General features: G+C 38.6%; 4 protein-coding genes across 6 annotated transcripts; 1 reads left to right on the forward strand and 3 right to left on the reverse strand.

Annotated features, from left to right (window-relative positions):
* Positions 1 to 5077: 5077 nt before the first annotated feature.
* LOC126800990 (F-box/LRR-repeat protein At3g59200-like) lies at positions 5078 to 6162 on the forward strand. Its single transcript, XM_050528421.1, has 2 exons — positions 5078 to 5101; positions 5491 to 6162. Exons 1-2 carry the CDS (start codon positions 5078 to 5080, stop codon positions 6160 to 6162), a joined length of 696 nt encoding a protein of 231 aa, XP_050384378.1.
* Positions 6163 to 7477: 1315 nt separating this feature from the next.
* On the reverse strand, positions 7478 to 9665 carry LOC126799746 (zinc finger CCCH domain-containing protein 3). Of its 2 annotated transcripts, XM_050527013.1 has the most exons (6): positions 9515 to 9665; positions 9361 to 9422; positions 9140 to 9215; positions 8962 to 9030; positions 8669 to 8822; positions 7478 to 8354 (listed from the first exon to the last, which is right to left on the reverse strand). In XM_050527013.1, exons 1-5 carry the CDS (start codon positions 9642 to 9644, stop codon positions 8713 to 8715), a joined length of 447 nt encoding a protein of 148 aa, XP_050382970.1. In that variant the 5' UTR covers positions 9645 to 9665; the 3' UTR covers positions 7478 to 8354; positions 8669 to 8712. The 2 variants fall into 2 exon arrangements, with proteins under 2 accessions (XP_050382970.1, XP_050382969.1); XM_050527012.1 differs by lacking the exon at positions 7478 to 8354 and having other exon boundaries at positions 8413 to 8822.
* Positions 9666 to 10089: 424 nt separating this feature from the next.
* On the reverse strand, positions 10090 to 13957 carry LOC126799736 (shaggy-related protein kinase alpha). Of its 2 annotated transcripts, none has more exons than XM_050526996.1 (13): positions 13720 to 13957; positions 12981 to 13156; positions 12776 to 12874; positions 12599 to 12658; positions 12213 to 12485; positions 12045 to 12119; positions 11823 to 11879; positions 11554 to 11694; positions 11426 to 11476; positions 10916 to 11011; positions 10749 to 10832; positions 10566 to 10668; positions 10090 to 10464 (listed from the first exon to the last, which is right to left on the reverse strand). In XM_050526996.1, the coding sequence occupies exons 2-13, from the start codon at positions 13092 to 13094 to the stop codon at positions 10379 to 10381; spliced, it is 1239 nt and encodes a 412-aa protein (XP_050382953.1). In that variant the 5' UTR covers positions 13095 to 13156; positions 13720 to 13957; the 3' UTR covers positions 10090 to 10378. The 2 variants fall into 2 exon arrangements, with proteins under 2 accessions (XP_050382953.1, XP_050382952.1); XM_050526995.1 differs by having other exon boundaries at positions 12981 to 13159; positions 13720 to 13956.
* Positions 13958 to 14663: 706 nt separating this feature from the next.
* On the reverse strand, positions 14664 to 18774 carry LOC126799727 (putative RNA polymerase II subunit B1 CTD phosphatase RPAP2 homolog). Its single transcript, XM_050526985.1, has 6 exons — positions 18015 to 18774; positions 17175 to 17891; positions 16814 to 17067; positions 16448 to 16705; positions 15652 to 15810; positions 14664 to 15445 (listed from the first exon to the last, which is right to left on the reverse strand). The coding sequence occupies exons 1-6, from the start codon at positions 18607 to 18609 to the stop codon at positions 15341 to 15343; spliced, it is 2088 nt and encodes a 695-aa protein (XP_050382942.1). The 5' UTR covers positions 18610 to 18774; the 3' UTR covers positions 14664 to 15340.
* Between the last annotated feature and the right edge of the window lie 1794 nt (positions 18775 to 20568).

Genomic DNA, 20568 nt, shown 5'->3' on the forward strand with positions numbered 1-20568 from the left:
ATTGCATGCATATAATGTTTTTAACTAAAAGTGTGTATCCCGGTATTAAATAACTAAAGGAAAGTAGTAAAAGCTTATGCTGTGCGTTCACGGTTTATTCTTGATTTGTTTCTTTCTCATGACATAGTAAAAGAATTAGGTTACTTGTTGTGTTCAATTATAATTGGTGGTAGACAACTGAATCCCTAACGTCATCTTCATCTTATGTTTATCAAGTCTATTTTGAATTATTTATCATTTTCATTTATTTCTTCTTATGATAATCATAAACCCCCAATTCATTAGTCTAGTTTATTTAGTGAGTTTTATTTTCTTTTTGTGTGCGGATTGAATACTCTCAATCTCTGGCATCGAACAAACATTGCTTATTCTATAACATGATTGTCAATCTTTTACAGAGTTAATTGAGCCTTATCACATTCTATACTCTCAAAATACTAACAAATGGACTTATGTTGTCTAGCTTAGTTGGATATGACATATGATGACTCTTATTACAGTATATAATCCACACTTTGAAAACGCTTTTGCAAATATAGCATTTGTGTCGGTATCATGTGCCCTATAAGTACCTATAACTTGTTCCACGAGTCAATTTAATTGGCATGCTTTCCATGCGAGGCTAAAAATGGCCAAGTATTAGCTAACAAGCAGAAGCAGAGTACTGTATGCTTGGACATTTTAAAAAGCTTGCAATCAAGTTAGTCCAGTTTTAGCTAAAGAACGAAGAATGTTGATTCTTAAAATAGTCTTCTATCTAGCTAAGAAACAGTTATTAAGTGTTGTCTGCGCTACTGTAAATACTTGTATTCAGCATATTCACCAGACAGGATCTGATCCTAATCTCACAAACTGAACTTAAGAATCAACATTATAATATATAGAAGTTGGAATATCGCAATTTATCCCATGAAAAATATTACTATGATTTCTTAGTACTAATGACAACGTTAATATTTGTACAAGTTCTGTGTTGACAACTTGAGGTACGTATGAAAGAGTTATGTTACGTTGCTCAAGTCTAATTCCTCTGCAATGACTTGTGGCGCCTTTTTTAAGAGTCTTTCCTGCTCAGGTGGTTGCTTTAGCAACTCCCTTTGTTCCAAATACTCAGGTAACACATCGCTGATCCATCCATGCTGACTATTCTCATAACGAATGCAATTCTCTAATCGGACCAACTCTCGCTGGATCCAATTTTTGGTTATATCCTCGTGCAGCTCTGTAGCTTTTTGTTCAATCTCAACAAACGGCGGCCTCTCCATTAGGTAATTGTTCACTCTTTTCTGCATATCTTCACAATCTTCCTCGGTGAAGTCGCAATCCGATAACATTGAGATTGGAACATCTCTAGTAAGCAGATGAAGGAGAATTTCTTCTCCATTGTTGTGGTCCCTAATTATGCCTTTCACTTGTGAAAGTTGGTGAGAAGATTTTATCTGAAAATAGTCCTCGGGTTCATTTTCCACTCTTACATAACTTCCAACTAGTTTTCTTTCCCAACTTTCAGGCTGCTTGGAGATCAACTCCTCAACTAAACTCCTCCGCAAGTAGACAAGCTTCATATTACTAGCTACTATAGATGCAAAGCGGCCTTCTGATTCTTCATTCCCAGTTGGACTAGGAATCATTTCCTCCTCCTCCTTGGAATGATGTTTTTCTGATTTGCATGATGATTCTGATGTCACATTCCCTGATGAGCCCATTAATTTTTGCTTCTTGTGGTTACTTGTGGCGAGATTTTTTGCCTTCCGCTTCCTCAATCTTGACTTGCGAGGTTCTGTTTCTTCACTGTCATCCTGGCAATCTTTTTTATCTTTGGAAGATGGGAAGTAGAGATCGTCCAAGGTCAAGCCCTCCCTTTCCTTGATAATTTCCCAACATTCTTTGAATCCGAATTCGGGTCTTTCTGGATCCTCAAAGTCTAATTTCTTTCCATCTAGTTCATACTGTCCATTTTCTTCTGCAAGCCTAACAAGACCTAAGCAGTCATTGCAAAGGCCAATTTTCTCCTTCCTTCTCACCACTGCACACTTCGAATTAGCGCTGCAATTACCACACACTGAATAAGTGCAAAGAAGGCAAGAGATGCTCTTAGTTCCAGTGGCGGCACCACCGCAGGCTGAGCAGGAGTGGTGACTACAAATCCAGCGCCGGTATTTGAAGGAAGATAAATTCTTGCCAACGCAGCGAGGGTGATAGACTTTGGAGCAGCCTTCGTGGTCGCATAGAATTAGAACCCCACCGTCTTTGCAGATGAAGCACCAATTCTCATACTCGGAATAATCATCCTTGTGATCCTTTTTTGTTGATCTCTTATTTTTCTTCATGGCGGTAGATGAACTCAATGGGTTTTTATCTCTCGGCTGAAGCAATGCCCTATTTTATAGAAGAGGGCATATGTCCCTTTCCCGATAAGGATAGGATATGTTATACATAACTCAGCCAGAAACCAATTCCTATTATGATTTGGAATGAAATTAGTATTTACTTATTTTTTATCTTTTTCATGGTAATCAACTAATATCGATCCCAGTTGGGCATTTGGGCTGACCCAATTGATCTGCCTAGTTACCCATTAATATATATATATATATATATATATATATATATATATATATATATATATAGTCTCTATCTAGAGTGAAGGTTCACTCTGAAGTTTCAGAGTGAAGTTCCAATTTTGGCACACTTTTCGGTCAAATTTTTTCAGTATAAACGATTCAATATTTAGGTATGTTATTCAAGATCATCTCTACAAATTCATCTAATTCAGACATCGTTAAGGTATTGAAATTATATTAAATCAATGAATGAATTAAAATTGTTCAACGTGAACCGTTCGTGTAAATCTCAATTTTGAAAGCTCAAATCATTGTCAAATTGGATGAAACTTTATAGAGATGATCTTGAATAACATATCTAAATATTGAATCACTTATGGTGAAAAAATTTGACCGAAAAGTGTGCCAAAATTGGAACTTCACTCTGGATAGGGACTGTATATATATATATATATATATATATATATATATATATAAAGGTCTCATAGATCTCTACCGTCTCTGCGTTTTGAAACCAAGGTGAAATTGGTAGCTTCGAATTTCTGGGCACACATCCGATCAGGCAGTGGCAGATCTAAGATTGGATCATTGGGGATGCTTGAACTTAACTATAATTCCGACGGTGCGACAGAATTTTGCTAATTGAATTCAAAATATACAGGACATTTCATTGAAACCATGAAGTAATTTATCTTTTTCGAACACTTTGGTTTGGACTCAAATTTGTCATTTTAGTCTAATAGACACTTATAACCATTAAAAAATAATACTCATATATATATATATATATATATATATATATATATATATATCAAACAAAACGGCGTACATAGTCAAAATCTAACACAAATACACATTTGAATAAATAAGCAACGTATTAGCTAGTAATTAACCTAACTAGCACTCTAGAAGAATAAATACTTGGCTGAGGACACGCTATTGAGGAATAAGAGTAAAGTTTGGAAGAGAAATAAATGAGTAGTGTTGGTTACTTGGTAATGCTTGGCTTAGAAGAATAAAAAAAACAAAAGATTTAAAACCAAGTTTTTTTTTCTTGTCTTGAGCTTGGGGATGCTTGAGTCACCCCAAAAATAGGCTAGATCCGCCCCTGCGATCAGGTATGGTTCTTCACCACTTTTTGGCTTCCTTGCCTCGTCTAGTTTAATACAAGTACATGGTGTAGATAAAACTTGTTGTTTTCATGTGCATTTTACCATTTTTAGGGTTTTCTTTATTGAGAATGAACAATTTTAGGGTTTTATTTTCAAAGGCATGCAAGATATATTGTAAGGGAATCAAATTTTTCTACAGTTTTTTCTATAGAATCTACATAGAACAGTAAGATACGTAAGGTCTTGGTGTTCTCAAAATTATTTTCAGGGTGCAGATGAAATTCAGTAAGTTGAAGCTTCAGCTATTAGCGTGACTAACTCCGTGAATCACGGGCGTGATTCACGGAGGAAATCAAGGAAACATTTGTCGACAATGTACTTTAGTTAGCTTATATAGGCCATTTGATCTTGTATAGCATAATTATGTGATTAAGTGAAACACTTATCTGGTTCTTGTTGGTATCAGAGCAGTGCTCTGTTTTTCTGGGTTTGTTCTTTCCTTGCAGTGTTTTTGTGCGAGCTCGTCAGCCGAGCTTGCTGTCACCCTCACTCGGAGCACAGCCCGTCGGCGACGTCAGCAAGCTGCTAACCTGGTATTCGACGACGTCAACCCGGTATTATCCGACGTCAGCAAACCTGCTAACTCAGATCCTCCTGCCCCGCCGATCAGCCCAGCTCACCCTGCCGAGCTTCTCCTCGAGGGACTGCATCGCCGTCCTTGAAGCGGTCTCCGATCTCTTCGACGCCTCGACGAGCTCCTTTCGCCGCTGCAAGCTTTCCACCGCCACCGTGACCTCGCAGCCATCGTACGCCAGGCGCCGCTCTCTCAGGTCGAGCCCGCCGCGGAGTCGTTGTTCCACGTCCGGGTGGATCTCTCCAACGCGCCCGACCCGATCCCTCGAACACGTGCGCCCAACAGTACCTCCAGCTCTAGATTTGGATCCGACCCGCCCGGTCCGGCCCAGCTTCGACCCGCCCGGCCCGACCCGGATTCGACCCGAACTAGACCTGACCCAGCCCAGAATTGATTGTCTTGATTGTCAGTGTAGGTTCACCGACAGTGCATGTGCACCCAAGACAGGTTCATATCAGTTTGTTGGTGTTTCCGCTGTATAAATCTTGATTTTTTCAATTTCCGTTTCAATGGGTTCTGGAGACGAAGCTGATGTTCCGAAATTTGAAGTATCTGTCAAGAGTTCTGACAGTGGGCCCTTTGGGGGAACTAAAATCAATGGGACCAATTTCCGTAAATGGAAGCGACTTATGACGGCTCATCTTCGAGGCATGCACAAGATGAGGCATGTAACCGGAGTAACTAAGGCTCCTAGTGCATATGATATTATTGCCTACACTAAGTGGGACGACGATGATTGCCTTGTGATGTCCGTCTTGTGGAAAGCTATGAATGAAGAGATAATTGATATGGTAGAGGCATGTGACACTGTTCATGCAATATGGCTGACACTTGAAGGCTTATATATTAATGACTTTGATTTAATACATGTTCATGAGTTAATGTGCACCGCTTTGGCGATGCAACAAGATGGGCAACCTGTGGTGCAATATTTCACCAAACTAAACAATATTTAGGCTGAGATTGATGTGAAACGTCCTTGCATGATCAAACATCAGGAGTATATTGTTTGGTACCAACATGAGAATGGGCTTGAGCGAGTTCACCATTTCCTGAAAGGTCTTGATACCAAACATAATAGTGCGAAAGGGGAATTGCTCCGACAGACCAAACTCCCTAGTTTAATTACAACTTTCACATATATCCATAATGATGAATCTCACCAAGAAAGCCTTCTTAGTTTAAGGATGAAGATCGACTAAGTGCTTTACCAGATGCACTTTGTTGTCACATCCTTTCATTCATCGAAACAAAGTATGCTGTGAGGACCAGCGCTTTGTCCACGAGATGGAAAACCATATGGACGTCTGTTCCTAGTTTATACTTCTGTAATTTAAATCAGACAGAGAAGCCCAAGAATGACCCAGGTTTTTTCAGATTTGTTATTCGTGTACTTTTGCTTCACGATTCATTGGACATTCCAAAGTTTCGTATCGATTGTTACTGTGCCAAGGACAACATTGCTGATATTGATACTTGGATACGCACTGTCATCAGACATAATGTAGTTGAGCTTGATCTTTCTCTCAGTACCAGCTTATCGTATCTTCATCCTTTCTTTAAATTACCTGAATGCATTTTCACCTGCAAGACACTACAAGTTTTGAAGTTACATTCAAATTCTTTCACCTACCGTCTTCCGAAATCAGGGCGCTTCCCGAGTCTTAAGTTTCTCCAAGTCACAATTACTGGTTGTTACAAATGTGCCATGAGAGATTTCAATAACCTTTTATCTCAGCTCCCGATACTGGAGCATTTGATTATAAATCTTCAAGGTGTTGTCATATTTGAAAACTTTAGTCTTAAAGATGTTGGCATATTAACAAACCTTAAAATTCTGCGCCTGATTTGAAGAGTTTGAAAATAAGTTGTTCTAGTATGCGCAGTTTAGACATTGTGTTAGTCAAATCCCCAAAGCTGGAAAGCATTGATTTCGTTCCAACTTCAAAATTTTCTTTGGGAAATCCAAAATCTTTAGTCAAAGCCAATATTCATCTGAAAGGCGATCCACTGACCTTGGACCGAGTAAATTGATTTTAGCAGAAATTTCCAGCGTTCAGCATCTGGCTCTTTCAGCTCCTTCTTTGGATAGGAACTTCTTTATTTACTGTATGTTACTAGAGAAGATTATGCAAAATGAAAATTAGACAAAAAGAATCTTACAAGTGTTTCTTTCAGTATGGTGTTAGCTTAAGACTGTAAAGCTAATTTGTGAGTTACAAATGCCTTCAAATCATTTGGTGGAGTATTTTGACATTATGCAGGCTAGCTTGAAGAGTCGTGCATCTTCATTATAGCGCCTGATTTAGTTGTATAATGCACATTTCACTTGCATCTCTATATTTTCCATTATCAACTTATTTAGTGTTCTTATTGTTCTTTCTTTGTGTTTAGCCTAACTGGATTGAAACCCTCCTGTTTTTGAATAGTACATTATGCACAGATATATCCCAGTTGATAATTAATTTCTGCATAAACTTTTCTTTTATTAATGTATCTTTCATGAAGGGTTGTGATCTGCCTGTTTTTGGTAATTTGAAGAAGTTGGAGCTGCATGACTGGGAGTTGCTATCTGTTAAACTTCTCAGCGCGATGCCTAATTTGAAGATCTTGTCTTAGAAATGGTGATAAAATATTCTTACATTCGTTCTTTTCGATTCTACTATGCAAGTACTCTTGATCTCATTTCATTTTTTATTTATGTTTAGGGAACCAAATCAGATGAAAGGTGTCATTGCAACCTTTCAGAACCTATGCCTGTTTGTCTCACATCACACCTGAAGACTATCTCCATTATGGAATTTAAGGGACAGCGAAGCGAAATGGAAGCAGCAAAGTATTTGATAGAAAGTGTCGAGCTTTGAAGAAAATGACACTTTCTGCAGCAGAAGACCTTCCTTCTACGGAAGAGATCGAGTTATTCAAGAAATTTCTTTTGTTTCACAAGAATTGTGAAATGGAATTTATCAACATGTGATTCGAAGACCTTCACAATACGTGTTTGCCTTTTCAAGTCTATCATGTACAATATTATGGTAGTTAGGGTTCTGTTTTTAGAATCTTTGTTGATGGAATAAGATGAATCTAGCTATGTTTGGCTCCTTAAGCAGACATGTATTTGACAGTTTCAAGAGACCAGATACTTATAATGTCACCCTTTATCTTGATATGCCTGAAAAACATTGTTGAAAGTGAGACAGAGACAAGTAGCTAGTAACAAATTGAACATCATGTAAGAAGCACAAGAGATGGCTATTTGTTATTCTGGAGGCTTTGGGATTCAGAGAAGCATATGCAAGCAGCTCTCCATTGTTTTCAAGTATAACCATCTCTGCTTCTTTCAATGTCAAACGCGCTTCCATACCACCTCCATCACTGGTATCCTTCATGAAATTCAAATTCTTGAATCCTGCATTTGCAGGACTACTCATCAATGACTTTCCCCATCCAAAATTGGTTCTATAAAAAGGCAACCTGCACCAACTGGTGGAGCCATATAGTCTTTTGCAACCACCCATGCTGATGATGATGGTCTTGCAGAATTTGAGTTTGCGGTTGATGCTTTCATCGCAGATTTCCAAACAGTGCTGACACAATGACTCATAGAAGATTTGGCACAGCAGTACTGGCAGCTTTGGACTTCAGAGACTAAATCTTCAAGGATTCAAACAAGAATCTTCTAGTTGTACACCTATCATTAGCAATCTTTTCAAACTGCAGCCGTGGCTTGAAACAACTCCAGTGGGGGGAACAGCTTCGCCGACATAATTATGTGGAGGAAGTTCCAGGCCACGGGAAGTTGCAGACCAACTGTTAAGGAATGTGCCGAGTGTGAAGGCGTCAATGATCTTATGTGAAATGTTGATTCCGATCACTACTCCACCACATTCAAAGAAATTGGTCTGGACTAGTAGCAGATCATGCGCGGAGTTTACTTCAGCAGATTGTAAATTAGGCACCAAATCTTTTACAAAACCAAGATCGGGTTTCTCCAGAGCCCTTGATATGGGACAGTTTGACTTCCAAATTCACCTTTCATATTTCCTAAGTTTTAAGGGTGAATCAACGAAATTAATTAATTCATTTAATTGTATGGGGTGTGTGAACAGAAAAAGGGTGTGAATAGCAGTTGAACACAATACAGTACAGAAAGCACCCTGCTGATAAAATGAGCTTAAAGTACAATATGCAACACATTCTCTTCTACAGACAAATACATGAACATGTTTCAGTGGTGAAATTGTGAAATTATACAAAACACAAGCATCATCCCTACATGGCTTGAAGAAATCTTTATACCCCATCATTTTGCTGAGAGATGACCCACATTTCATTTTGCAGCTAAGCTAGTAACATACCTGGGATAGCACTACCTAAGTGGTGGATACAAGACACAGATGACTCATCCCCAGTCCACAAATGGAATAGAAGGATATCCACCCTCTGGAGGAGGCATTAGCGATGGAGGCAGATTTCCCCATGACATTCCCATGTTATCTCTCACCACCACATCTGTCAAGCAACATGAGAGCAGCTTCACATTAAGATTTAAGCAGACCTAACTAGAGTACAGAGCCATCAACAAGTATTCGACGGCATAGCTGGAGTCTGTTGAAAAACGAAACATGAAGTCTAAGCAACACATAGTTACCTGGCAAAGAGCTGCCTGCAACCATTGAATTCCCTTGGAAAGTTGAAGATTGGTTATCATCAGTTACGCCTATCACATCATTACAGCTTCAATTAGATATCACAAACATATCTACTGTAATTCCTTCTCCATTCAAGCATATATAGACAATATAGACGTAATGTTAAGATATGTTTACCTGAAGCCCCAAATGTATTCTGCTGACTGTTCTTGGGGTGGAAATACTTGCAAGCATCCCCATATTGACAGAATCCCTATATAAATCATATACAAAATCAACTCCAATACTTAACTGTGTGATTATTACTTGCGCTAAACAAAGAAAGATCAAATTTTGGCTCCAACCCGACATTGAGCGAGCAATAATATCAGTTGGGTGATCAAAGAAACATAAATTACCGTTTTGACAAAGCGGTTGCAGACCCCTCTTCCAAAGCTTTGTGCATAAGCATCATTAGGATCTGCAACCAAACCAAAAAACGGAGTTAATGAGTAAACAAAGAACTACAGATGAAGATGTTACGTGGGTGAGAGAAGATGGTGAGGGGCTTACCTTTGAAGGAGTCGAACCATTGAGCTTTGGCTCGAAGGTGTTGGAGGCTCTGAAGATGGCGTTTGCGAGCGTACGGAGTGTCTTGGAATTGTTTGTTGCAGTATTCGCAATCGTATTTCCCCAACGGCATTGCAACTCTCTCTCTCTCTCTCTCTCTCTCTCTCTGCTTCTCACTTGATCAATTTATAGATTTCGAGATCAATTTATAGATTTCGAGAGCAATTATAAGAAAAACAATTTAAAAAACATGTTCGCTGTTTGTAGTTCTAAATTGTTCCTGTGTAACTAAATTTGTTTACTTACTGAATTCAGAGAATGTTGCGAATGTTGGAAAGGAATTCAGAGAATTAAGATCGACCAGAGATGGAGAAACTGATGTGGGAATTCCCAGAACAGAGACGCTTAATGTAGAATGTGTCGAAAACGGACTATGAAATTCACCACACAAAGCATTGGTATTTCTAAACCAGCTTAATGAAAGCACCACCAGTAAAACATAGAAAGCTTCCTTCTTTTGGAGCAATGCTGCCTTTTGAATGAACTTAACTGATCTCAATGAATTGAGAATACAAAGGAACACTGGAAAATCCATGTCTTTACTAGAAACACCGATACAGATAAACATATAAATAGAGCTGATGTTCGTCTTCTACACGACGTTACAATCATGATGATACAGGGAGAGGGTACTAATAGTACCCATAAACGTCTGGATAAGACGAGATTAAATAGAATACATCTAAATCTGCTTTTACATAGCAAGGTCATACATGATGATACATTAAATAAAATAGAAATAGGTGGCAAAGCAAACACATTGCTTTCATATCTTGGACCCAAGCTTGCGGTTTCTTACATGTCACACTAATCAGACGCCATGAACGGGACTTGCTTCCTTGCATGCTCTGGGACCAATTTCATCAGGATCTCCGCAGGGACCCCCTTCAATTCTATGGATAGCAATACAAGTGATATTTAGATTAGAACTTCGTATGATGCTTGAAAGATGAGACATTATTTAATAAACCATATGCCGAAACCAGTATCATACCGTGAGATTTAAAATTAAACAAAGGTGGAAGGAAACGTCCATTTGGCAGGCGGGTGTTCAGGTCACGTAGTTCATCGAAAAAGGGGTGGGTCAAGGCATCCAGCTGCAAGAGATACATAAATGTCATTCATACACAATTGTTACTAGTTAACATGAACAAAGACCGAAATCTTATATACTCACAGCAGTGCACCGCAAGTTGGGAGAGTATTGCAATAGTCTTGAAACCAGGTCAACAGCTTCTGGTGGCATACGCTTGTGGAAAATCTAAGAAAATAACAAATATAAATATTGTAGTCTAGTGTAAAATCATTTTTAAAAAAAGTAAACACATAGATCTTTACTCATACCTTGTGCCATGGGTGAGCTTTAATTTGAGGGAACTTGAACTCTGTATAGTTAGGGTTCATGCATTTGATTTCCTCCCTTGTTGGAGTGCCCAATACCTATGTATAGAGAAGCAAAAAATGAATCAATTCCAATATGAAAGGTTTGAGTTCACATCTTTGCACTCTGTGAAGCATAATACAAATTTTGTAGGTTGCTCTTTAAAAAGATCCCTCTTTCAATGAGGATCATCACAAGTCATTATTGTTTTTACAGTTTTCAGCAGTCAGGGCACCCAAAAAGTGAGTTTTAACAGAAATCTAGATCCATATCATCATGTAACAGCTTTGGCATAATTTGCCTAGAATATTACAGTTCAAATCTCATCAATTTGACATAAGATGAAATCCAACTTTAAATACAGTTGTTTAGAATATTACTGCAAGTCAAAAATTATCCTCATATGGCTATTAATTGCAAGATAAGTTACAATGGGCTGTAATATACCGAAATGGTGCAGATAATAGAATTACCTTGATAATCTCAACAAGCTGGTCGACTCCACTCTCACCAGGAAACAGAGGCTGGTTGAAAAGAAAATTTTCCTCAATTAGCTTTGTACAAAATAAATTCAGAAAATGCAATACCAGAATACACCAACCTGTCCAAGCAATAGCTCAGCCAGAACACACCCAACAGACCAGACATCAATAGCTGTAGTGTACTCAGTTGCTCCAAATATGAGTTCAGGTGCTCTATAATATCTAGAGCAGATGTAAGATATATTTGGCTCTCCTTTTACCTGCTCAACAAAAGGCAAGATGAATACACTCGAAAGGGGGAGGGAAAAAAGCAAAACAAAAAAACAAAAAATTGAAAAAACAAAAACAAAAAATTGAAAAGGAAAACACTACGATTAATAAAGCGTACCAAAACTTTTGCACTTCCAAAGTCACACAACTTTACTTGATGGGTATGTGGATTCACCTGCGTAAAATATGAAACAATGAAATCACATGTAACTAGCACATCCCTTTCCTATTTACCGCATAATTAACTCCACATACAAAAAGAAGGAGAGAAAGCCCACTAGCCCAGTATTGCTCATTGAAGACAATAGGCATACAAATATAAGAGTATAAAAGTACATACCAAGAGGTTTTGAGGCTTAATGTCCCGATGGCATACTCCAATGCAGCAGTGAATGTACGATAATGCTCTAAAGATCTGCCAGATATGAACAAAAATCTTAAGAACAAGGAACAAAGAAAATGTTTGACAGACGATTCTAAGACTCAATCAACCTAAGCATTACTTTACCTGGTACGTGTAGAGTTTGACATATATGAGAGGCATCCGTTGGTTCAACTTGTTGTAGTGTTTAATCACCCGATGAACTGTTTCAGGAACATACTCAAGTACCAGGTTGAGATAAAGTTCATCCTTTTCAGTTGTTGAAAAGAAGCAATGCTTCAAAGATACAACATTTGGGTGGTCAAGGAGACGCATGGTTTGCAGCTCACGGTTCTTGTACCTCTTGTCTTGTAGAACCTTCTTAATAGCAACAGTTTCACCAGTCTCTAAGCACTTTGCCTACATGAAGAATTAGCAATCAGCATGACAATTGCTAATGACTGTACAGGGGGACCTAAATTTCAAACCAAATAGTGAATCGAACTTGCACAGCAAAGGACTAGATTTCTTACTTGGAATACAACTCCAAATGATCCATGCCCAACAACACGCTCTGCCATGTAACTAATTGTCTAAAATCACAACAGACAAAACAATCCATTAGAAAAGATTCACAACACGAAAAGCTGGAAGAGGAGAACATTAGTGGTTCGCATCATTTGGAGATGGAAGTGCAAACGATATTCTACCTGCTTTGGCTGACCATTTCTACCACCAATGGTTGTCACAATTATATGGCCCGTCTCTGTTCCATTACCATCGACCACAGTAACAGTAGCTTCCATTTCCTGCACAAATGAGGCAGCAAATTGTTAACACCACTAACAAAACTCAACAATCTAAATATAACATGATAAGAAACCCGGAAAAACACTTGATCAATAGCTCGAATACCTTGTCATCCCTAATTTTCATGTCATTCATCTCCTCGGGCAACTTATCCACACCAGCAGCATGACCACTCGGTTCTCTCAAACTTGATGTAGGTGCCACACCCACAGAAGCCATTCTCCTCAAACTTGTTCTGCTCTCTCTCTCTTGTTTTTTCCCTTGACAAACCAACCATCAACCTACTGCAACCAATTAACCAACGATAATCAACATCTCCAAAACTAAACCACCACAAGTACAACCCAAACACAACCACTATACCCATCTCCCCAAACCAAAATCAAAGCTTTCTAACTCAGTTCAAGCTCAAAACCAAACTGAACACTTAAGTAGAAAAATTAACAAATCTAACCAACTAGGGAATTTGCATGTGAACACAAGAGAGATAGTCCTAAATGAACCCCCAAATTGAGAAGGAAGCAAATACAAGGCTAGTGTTTGACCTTCTATTTATACCACAACACACACTATAAACACAGAGATCCAACAAAAAATAAACACCCAACAATCCAACCCCAAAACAAAAATAGCTGCAAAATCAAACACCTCCCAGAAATGTCCAATCTTTGTCTCCCCATAAATAAATATAGAAACCCAAAAAAAATCAAAACAGGGTCAGAGACTAAAACCCAAGGCCGATCCACACACCCAAAACGAAAACGAAGACAAACCCATCACAGAAACGCTTGGGAATTGAAGAAAGATGAAAGCTTTATAAGAAAAGGGAGGAAATTTAATTTACCCAAGAAGCTCAGGAGGGAGGGATCATCGGAAGAAACGACGGCGTTTTGGAGGAGAATCAGAGGTGGAGATCCATGATCTCAGAGATGAGGGAGAGGATCTAGGAGTGGTTTCCTCTTTTGGATTTGGATGTCTTTGTTTTTGGGTTCTTCTCTTCTTCTTCTTCTTCTTTTTTTTTTGGTGATTGTTTGATGTGCTGGGAGGGATAGTCAAAGAAGAAGAACTCAACCCCTCCCACCCTATATTATTAGAGGTCTTGTTTTTCAAAGAGAAAGAATAAAGATTAATGAGTTGTTTTGATTATTTTTGTGTTGTTGGTATGGAGAGATGTACTTTTGGTTCTTGTGTGTTGTTGGCTTTCTTTATTGACCATTCAAACTTACTTTGGGTTTGTCTTTTTTTTTTTCTCTCTGTGGAGGAGTGTGGAGCTTTAAAAAGGTGGGCAAGTACAAATGTGTTTAAAGTGATTTGATTTTGGCGCCTTTTGGTATTGGGCACCCCACATTTTCTTGGTATATCATTGGTCTTCACTCTATATTCTTCTTCCAATGAGTTCATGGTAGTTTATGAAATGATACTTTGAGCAACAAAAAGGATTTGAAGCTATGAAATTATATGAAAATTAATAATAATAAAATCCAAATGAATGTTGTTAAACACAAACATATTCACACTGTACTAAGTTAGTTAATATCTTAATTTTAATAGATAATGGAAACAGAATTTGACAAGAAATTAGTAACAAACCATGTGGATTAGGTGTAACCGTGTAACAAAGCAAAATCACAAATTTTCATTGTTAGTTAGAACGATTCTTGTTCAAGCCAGCTAGCTAGCTTTCACATCCAACAAACACGATGGTGGGTATGTGATAAAATCATAATCCATAGGAACAATACTGGTCTCCACCTGTTGGTTGTTCGAATTGAGCTAATTTTCGTACTCAAAAAGAGGAGAGAACATGAAACCGATATTTCACCTAATTGCTCAGTTAATTACATCAGGGGTGCCCCTGTCATCAAGAGAGGGAGCGCCCAGATTGAAATTCCTAAAAGATTCGAATATTCGTGTGGGTACACGGGTAAAAAAATTAGGCCCAAGCCCATCTCGTGAAAATGACAGGAGACAATAAGTGAGGTTTTTCCACTTACGGACCACCAAGCGCGTCTGAATCGAAGACTCGTGCTTCATGCTAGATAAGGTCAAACCTAATCGAGAATATGAATATGATTACCCTTATCGTCCTCATGCTTCACCTATTTTGGTAATTTGACCCACCATGATGATAATTCAAGACCAAGACTATAATGCGCTACAGAGTTTTCTACTGACTGTACATTCACGAATCCGTAGATATTTGAATGAGTGACTTCAGTTTGTGCAAGCATTTGGAAAACATGTACAATGCACCTCGCAACTTTGAGCCATGTCGTCTGGTCACAACTAGACACCAAACTACTACTGTTGACTATGAAAGTTTCAAGTCTAAGCTTCACATACTGTAGTTGAAGCTGAACCTAGAAATCGGAACTTTCAAAATGACGGTGGCAGTTATCGCAAACGACGTCGACGGAAGATGAGTGTTGACGAGGGTTGAAGTCAGCACTCAGTATTCCATGTAATTAAGCACCATTTTGAGATGAGAATTGGGGGGCTCGGCCAAGGGGTATCAGGAAATCCTTCATGATCTCATACTCTTCTGCACTTATACGAGCACCATCCAGCACCTGTTTAGTCAATACCAAAACCATAAGTACAGCTCAATAATTTTGTAATAAAAGGCACGTGAATAAATAGTATTTAAGATCCCCACCATTACAAAATTTATTACTGAACTTATATTTATATTCTAAGACATATTGGTCAGAAGTGTATTCAATTCTCATATTTCCTCTAATTGTATGTGACATATAAAGTCTACTGATACACTTACCTTCTGTATCAGTACCCTTCTGTTTGTCATGCGAGGTGTAAGAGCTGGGATCCGACAAACAGAGAGACCCTCAATGAAAAGAAGAGCAATCACTTGCCACTGTTTCATTCTGAATGCTGGTATCGCCTCAATAAACGACATTGTATTCAACATGAAGCCCTGCACAAAATTTCAGTGGCTGTGAGAAAACAATAGATAATCCACTTATAAATCCTAACTAGGGATATGAAACCAAATAAGCTCTAATGAGGTAAACATAGGTCTCTTATACTCAAAAAAATGAACACCGAGAAACGATCATGCCAAGGACATAGAAGCCAAATACAGAGAACTAACACAAATGTCAGAGAAACAGTTTCACAGTATTTGGAAGCACACAGAATATGCAAAGTTCTTTTTCTAGAAAATCAAATGGTGAAATATTTTCCGCACTCTTGGTTATTTCACCTATATAAGTAATCTCCTACTTGACATTTTGGCTTCTGACAAATACATTGACAAGCACATAGTAAAAATGCAGTGTCCTCAGCTCGAATGCTTAAAGTCCTTGAAGCCTATAATTACTTCTGTTTATCCTTGTTAAACCTTCACATTACCCCACAATCACAAAACAGATACTTTCCTTACTTTCAAGATAACAAATACCGTGACGCCCATAAATGTTCCAACTAAAGGTTATTAAATGGAGTACCACTAGTCTACTACACAACTCTATCAGTATGATCATGATCGATATATAATGGGACAAACTAAATTAAGTAGCTTTATTTGAGTATTTGAATGTTCAAAACCATACCATTCCTTTCTCTAAACTAGGTACTGATAAGCCTAGTTCAGCAACAATTTCTGGTAGAGCCCGAGAAAGAGATCCACCCACAGTTAGCTTGATTTCTGAAGACCGACCATCTGCCAACACAATCTTATGTGGATAACTTCTTCCATTGACGTATAGAAACTCTTCACGGGAACTATCATCCTTGCCAAATATATAAGCCAATGTAGATGAAGTTATCCATGTAAAGAGTGCATTCCACATTGTTGCAAAATGAGATAACTGAAATATATAGAAGGTTGCATATTATTAGCATAAATATAGGAAAAGAAAAATAATATGAGAAGAGTTTCAAACTTGACCTCCAAGCACCTCCAGGAAAACTCTTACCGTTAAATTGAAACCATCTGGTGGAGCATCAAACCAAGAATCCTCAGGGTTAAATAAATCATACTGTGAACTTTCGGGCTTTGTTGGCCACTTTGAAAGAGCATGTTCTGGTTCAAGTATGTCACCATCATCTGTAGACTCTTCTTCATCCAGATCATCCTCTAAGGAATCTTCTTCATCCACACCATCTACTATGAACTCTTCTTCATCCATACCATCTGGTTGTGGCAATATAATAATTCCGGCTTTTGACACTGGGAGTAAAAGGGACATGAGAACAAGCACTTAATGTATTAAGACCAAATTCATGAAGCTAAATTTGAATCATTTATCCTATAACATCAATCCATAAATGGCATACCAGCATCATTAGTATCAGATTCCCCGATAGAAACAGCTTCAGCTGCCTGACTTAATGCTGCAGCACAGGCTTCTGCTGACTCAAACCACTCATTATGTAGTGAGACTGAACTGCCTAATGCCTCAGGAACCTCTTTTGCATCTTGCAATTTTCTAACCTCACAAATATTTTCACTCTTAGTACTATCAATCGTTTTATCAACCCAACTACAAGAGGAACCGGCTTCACTTGATGTAGAAGGTTTGTGCATGCTGCCAAATTCACCAGGATATTCTATTCCATCCAACATACCTCTCACCTCACAAAGATTTCCCCTCCCGGTACCATCAATCCTCTCGTCAGCCCAAGTAACAGAGCGATTAAGTTTCCTTTTCCCCAAATGTTTAAGAGAAGACCTCAGCGTACCCTCACTCGACTTCTCTCCCTTCCCACCAGAGGACTCCTCCACCTCTTCAATCTTCAACCTGGACATACCTAAATCCCCAACATCCACCCCAGTCGAGGTCTCCAACACACTATACCCACTCTCTAAGTTCTCACCAATTTTTCCTTTCGATTTATTCATCTCAGTATCAACACTACTCTCGGCCACAGCCGGTGGCAATTTCGACACAGTATACTCATCACAAGCTAGTAATGTACTCATGAAGTCCATATCATTTATTATCAATTGCTTCCCATCGCCACTCGGCTTCTTCGCATCCTTCCCTTTCGACCCTGCAACATGCCAACCTCACTCACTTTACCAAAAACAATAAACACAGAAACAATTAACAAAAACAAAAACAATCCTACCAACTTAAAACACACACTACACTACAATGCAGCAAGCATACATACCTTGCTTGCTCTTTTTCGACCCCGAAGCCTTCGAAACCCTATCCTTCTTCGGCACATACCCCTCAATCGCATTCGAAGGACCAAACTCCTCGAATCCCCCACTATAACTCACGCTCTTCTCTTCAATCTTCAACTCAGACATCCCCAAATCCCCAATCTCCTTCTTCTCTTCCTCATCCTTCTCCCCAAATTGCCTCAACACCCTTTCCACTTTTCCCATGTCCAAAACCTCACACCTCTCCTCGCTCAAGCTCTGCCCAAACGCCTTGCTGTCGATCAAGCACTTGGAGGAGCAGTAAAGCTTCGTCTCCCGTAGGTCGTAGACCTTGTGCTCCCTGAGCGAGATGCGGTAGTGGCCTTTGCGGTGGCCGGAGGCGGCGTCGGAAGGAGGTAGGGGGTTGGGGCAGAGAGGGTAGCCGCAGAGGCCGGCGATGGAGCGCTCGGTGACGACGTCGGTGTAGTCGGAGCGGGAGATGATGGAGGCGGCGAGGTAGAGGCGGTCTAGGGTTTTGACGCCGTCGAGGAGCGCGAGTTGGAGCTTGTAGACCGCGTCGTTTACTGCCTTGGATGGGTTTTGCGGTCTGTGGTTTTCCATTGTAGAGAGAGAACTGGTTTCGGAGATGGTGGATTTGGGGGTTTAGGGTTTCTTGGATTCAAAATTGAATTGGAAATTTGGGAGTGAAGTTCTTCCTCGCTGACTCTTCTCTCTGTTCAGAGAAGAAGGTATTGTTCTGTTAATCGGTTGCGCGGGGGTTATTAAATTATTGGAGTGTCAAGTAAGTTAATTATATATTTTTTAAATTCATGAAACTATTTCAATAAATTACAACACCACCATACTCTATAATTCAGCGGAAATTCCTATCCAAAACACAATTCAGCTGAAATTTCAGCTCGACTCGATCGGTGCCGATGACAGGTCCAATTCAGCGAGAGAAGTAGAAGTGCTGCTACTCTTACATGTTCTAGGTGGGCGGCGCTTCAGTTTCCTTATAAAAAAATGACCGCAAACTCCTAAGCACGAAAATGAAAATGAAAATGAAGAGAAAAAAGATTTCTTACTTATAAAGACTTGTACTAATATCGTGTTATATCTCCGCTATTATAATTAGAGACATCACAAAAAAGTAAAATAGAAAGAAGTTGAATCCCGGCAGATACACGGATAAAAAGCTAGTATAAAGTAACATATTAAGGTAATTTTATCAAACAAATTAACAATGTGAAAAAAAATTGTTCTTACGCTCTTACTTCTCTTATCTTGTTACAAAATGAAACTTCATTCTATTTAATTTTATTTTAAACTCTAAATTCTCATCACAAATTTGAGCACAACACAAGGTAGATAACGTAATTGTACTTTCATAGTACCATACTCAAACTCGAACATATATTGCGCGTCTCAGTTGGTGTCAATTATGTATAATAAAGATAAATAAGCTTCACCATTTCGTTTGCCAAAATGATGAAGTTTATTTATTACTAACCAATTATTTTCAAAATAGTAATTACTTATTAGAGCAAAGTCAGCAAACTGAAAATTTGTAAGGATGTCTTTGAACAATTCACCTAGACAGTCACTGACTAGGAAAACAACGTAGGGTGTATATTCTCAAAATGTATATTTACTTGTGATGAACAAAAAAATAAAAAAATAACTACGAAAGCATCGGAATCTATGAGATCAATTTATGAACAGTGGCAGACTTATTATCAAGCCCGAAGGGGTTCAGACCCCTTAGGTGGTTTTAGTATATTTGATCTTTACTTCCTTAGTTAGCTAATTAATATAAAAAATAGTTCAAATCTAACTTAATTTTATCATCAACCCCCATAATTTCTCATAACCAATTAATTGAAATGAAAGTTTAATTATATTAGGAGTGAATTTATTATTTTGACTAGTTTTTATCCCTTACCAATCAAAATAGGTAAAAAAAACTGATTAATTTTTATCAGAAAATAGAAAAATTCAAAAAAACTATGCATTTACCAAAATAAAAAATGCTTGAAGTAATAAATGAATAAATTACTATATTCTTTACTTGTACATTTTTGTATTAGTTTATGAGATTTTCTGGACACCTCAGGTTTCAAATTATGGTTCCGCAACTGTTTCTGAATAATTAATAAACAAAAAATAAATCGTGCATGATTGGGAGTCGACTGGAAAATTAGAGTACGTCAAGAGCAACACGTAGTGAAGACAACCGGCCCTTTCCCTTATAAAGGAGAGCATGCATGGCGACCTCAGCTCTGTGACTCTGTCCCTTACCGTCATCTCCTCTTGACTTCAGTCTTCTAACTCATTGATTGAAGCAATCAAGCCAAACCTCCTTCTCGATCTACTCTCTTACACTTTCCCACTCTCAAGCTCTACGTACAGCATTATCCCAGCTCCTCATACTTTTTTGCTTCATTTCTTTAATTTGCCTTTTTTTGAGTTATGGCATCCCCTAACTTCGTCCTGGAGTTCAAACTCCTACAAGCTGAAGCAGAACGAGGCAGCAAGATGTTTATGAAGACCGTGGCTGTGCACGACAAGGACATGCAA

This window comes from Argentina anserina, chromosome 6 (assembly GCF_933775445.1).
Source record: "Argentina anserina chromosome 6, drPotAnse1.1, whole genome shotgun sequence".
In the NCBI taxonomy this organism is placed as follows: domain Eukaryota; kingdom Viridiplantae; phylum Streptophyta; class Magnoliopsida; order Rosales; family Rosaceae; genus Argentina; species Argentina anserina.

Excerpts from the sequence above, each read along its gene's own strand:
- LOC126800990 (XM_050528421.1), top strand. The coding sequence starts at position 5,078 with ATGAATGAAGAGATAATTGATATG. Across the intron at positions 5,102-5,490 it reads ATGAAGAGATAATTGATATG|TTTAAGGATGAAGATCGACT; the intron begins GTAGAGGCATGT and ends AAGCCTTCTTAG.
- LOC126799746 (XM_050527013.1), bottom strand. The coding sequence starts at position 9,644 with ATGCCGTTGGGGAAATACGATTGCGAATACTGCAACAAACAATTCCAA. Across the intron at positions 9,216-9,360 it reads GCAACCGCTTTGTCAAAACG|GGATTCTGTCAATATGGGGA; the intron begins GTAATTTATGTT and ends TGATTTATATAG. Across the intron at positions 9,031-9,139 it reads GAATACATTTGGGGCTTCAG|GCGTAACTGATGATAACCAA; the intron begins GTAAACATATCT and ends ATGATGTGATAG.
- LOC126799736 (XM_050526996.1), bottom strand. The coding sequence starts at position 13,094 with ATGGCTTCTGTGGGTGTGGCACCTACATCAAGTTTGAGAGAACCGAGT. Across the intron at positions 11,477-11,553 it reads CTGAGCTATTGCTTGGACAG|CCTCTGTTTCCTGGTGAGAG; the intron begins GTTGGTGTATTC and ends CTTTTCAACCAG. Across the intron at positions 10,833-10,915 it reads AAGCTCACCCATGGCACAAG|ATTTTCCACAAGCGTATGCC; the intron begins GTATGAGTAAAG and ends TTATTTTCTTAG.
- LOC126799727 (XM_050526985.1), bottom strand. The coding sequence starts at position 18,609 with ATGGAAAACCACAGACCGCAAAACCCATCCAAGGCAGTAAACGACGCG. Across the intron at positions 16,706-16,813 it reads CAGATGGTTTCAATTTAACG|TTATCTCATTTTGCAACAAT; the intron begins GTAAGAGTTTTC and ends TATATATTTCAG. Across the intron at positions 15,811-16,447 it reads CTAGTTTAGAGAAAGGAATG|GGCTTCATGTTGAATACAAT; the intron begins GTATGGTTTTGA and ends AATTTTGTGCAG.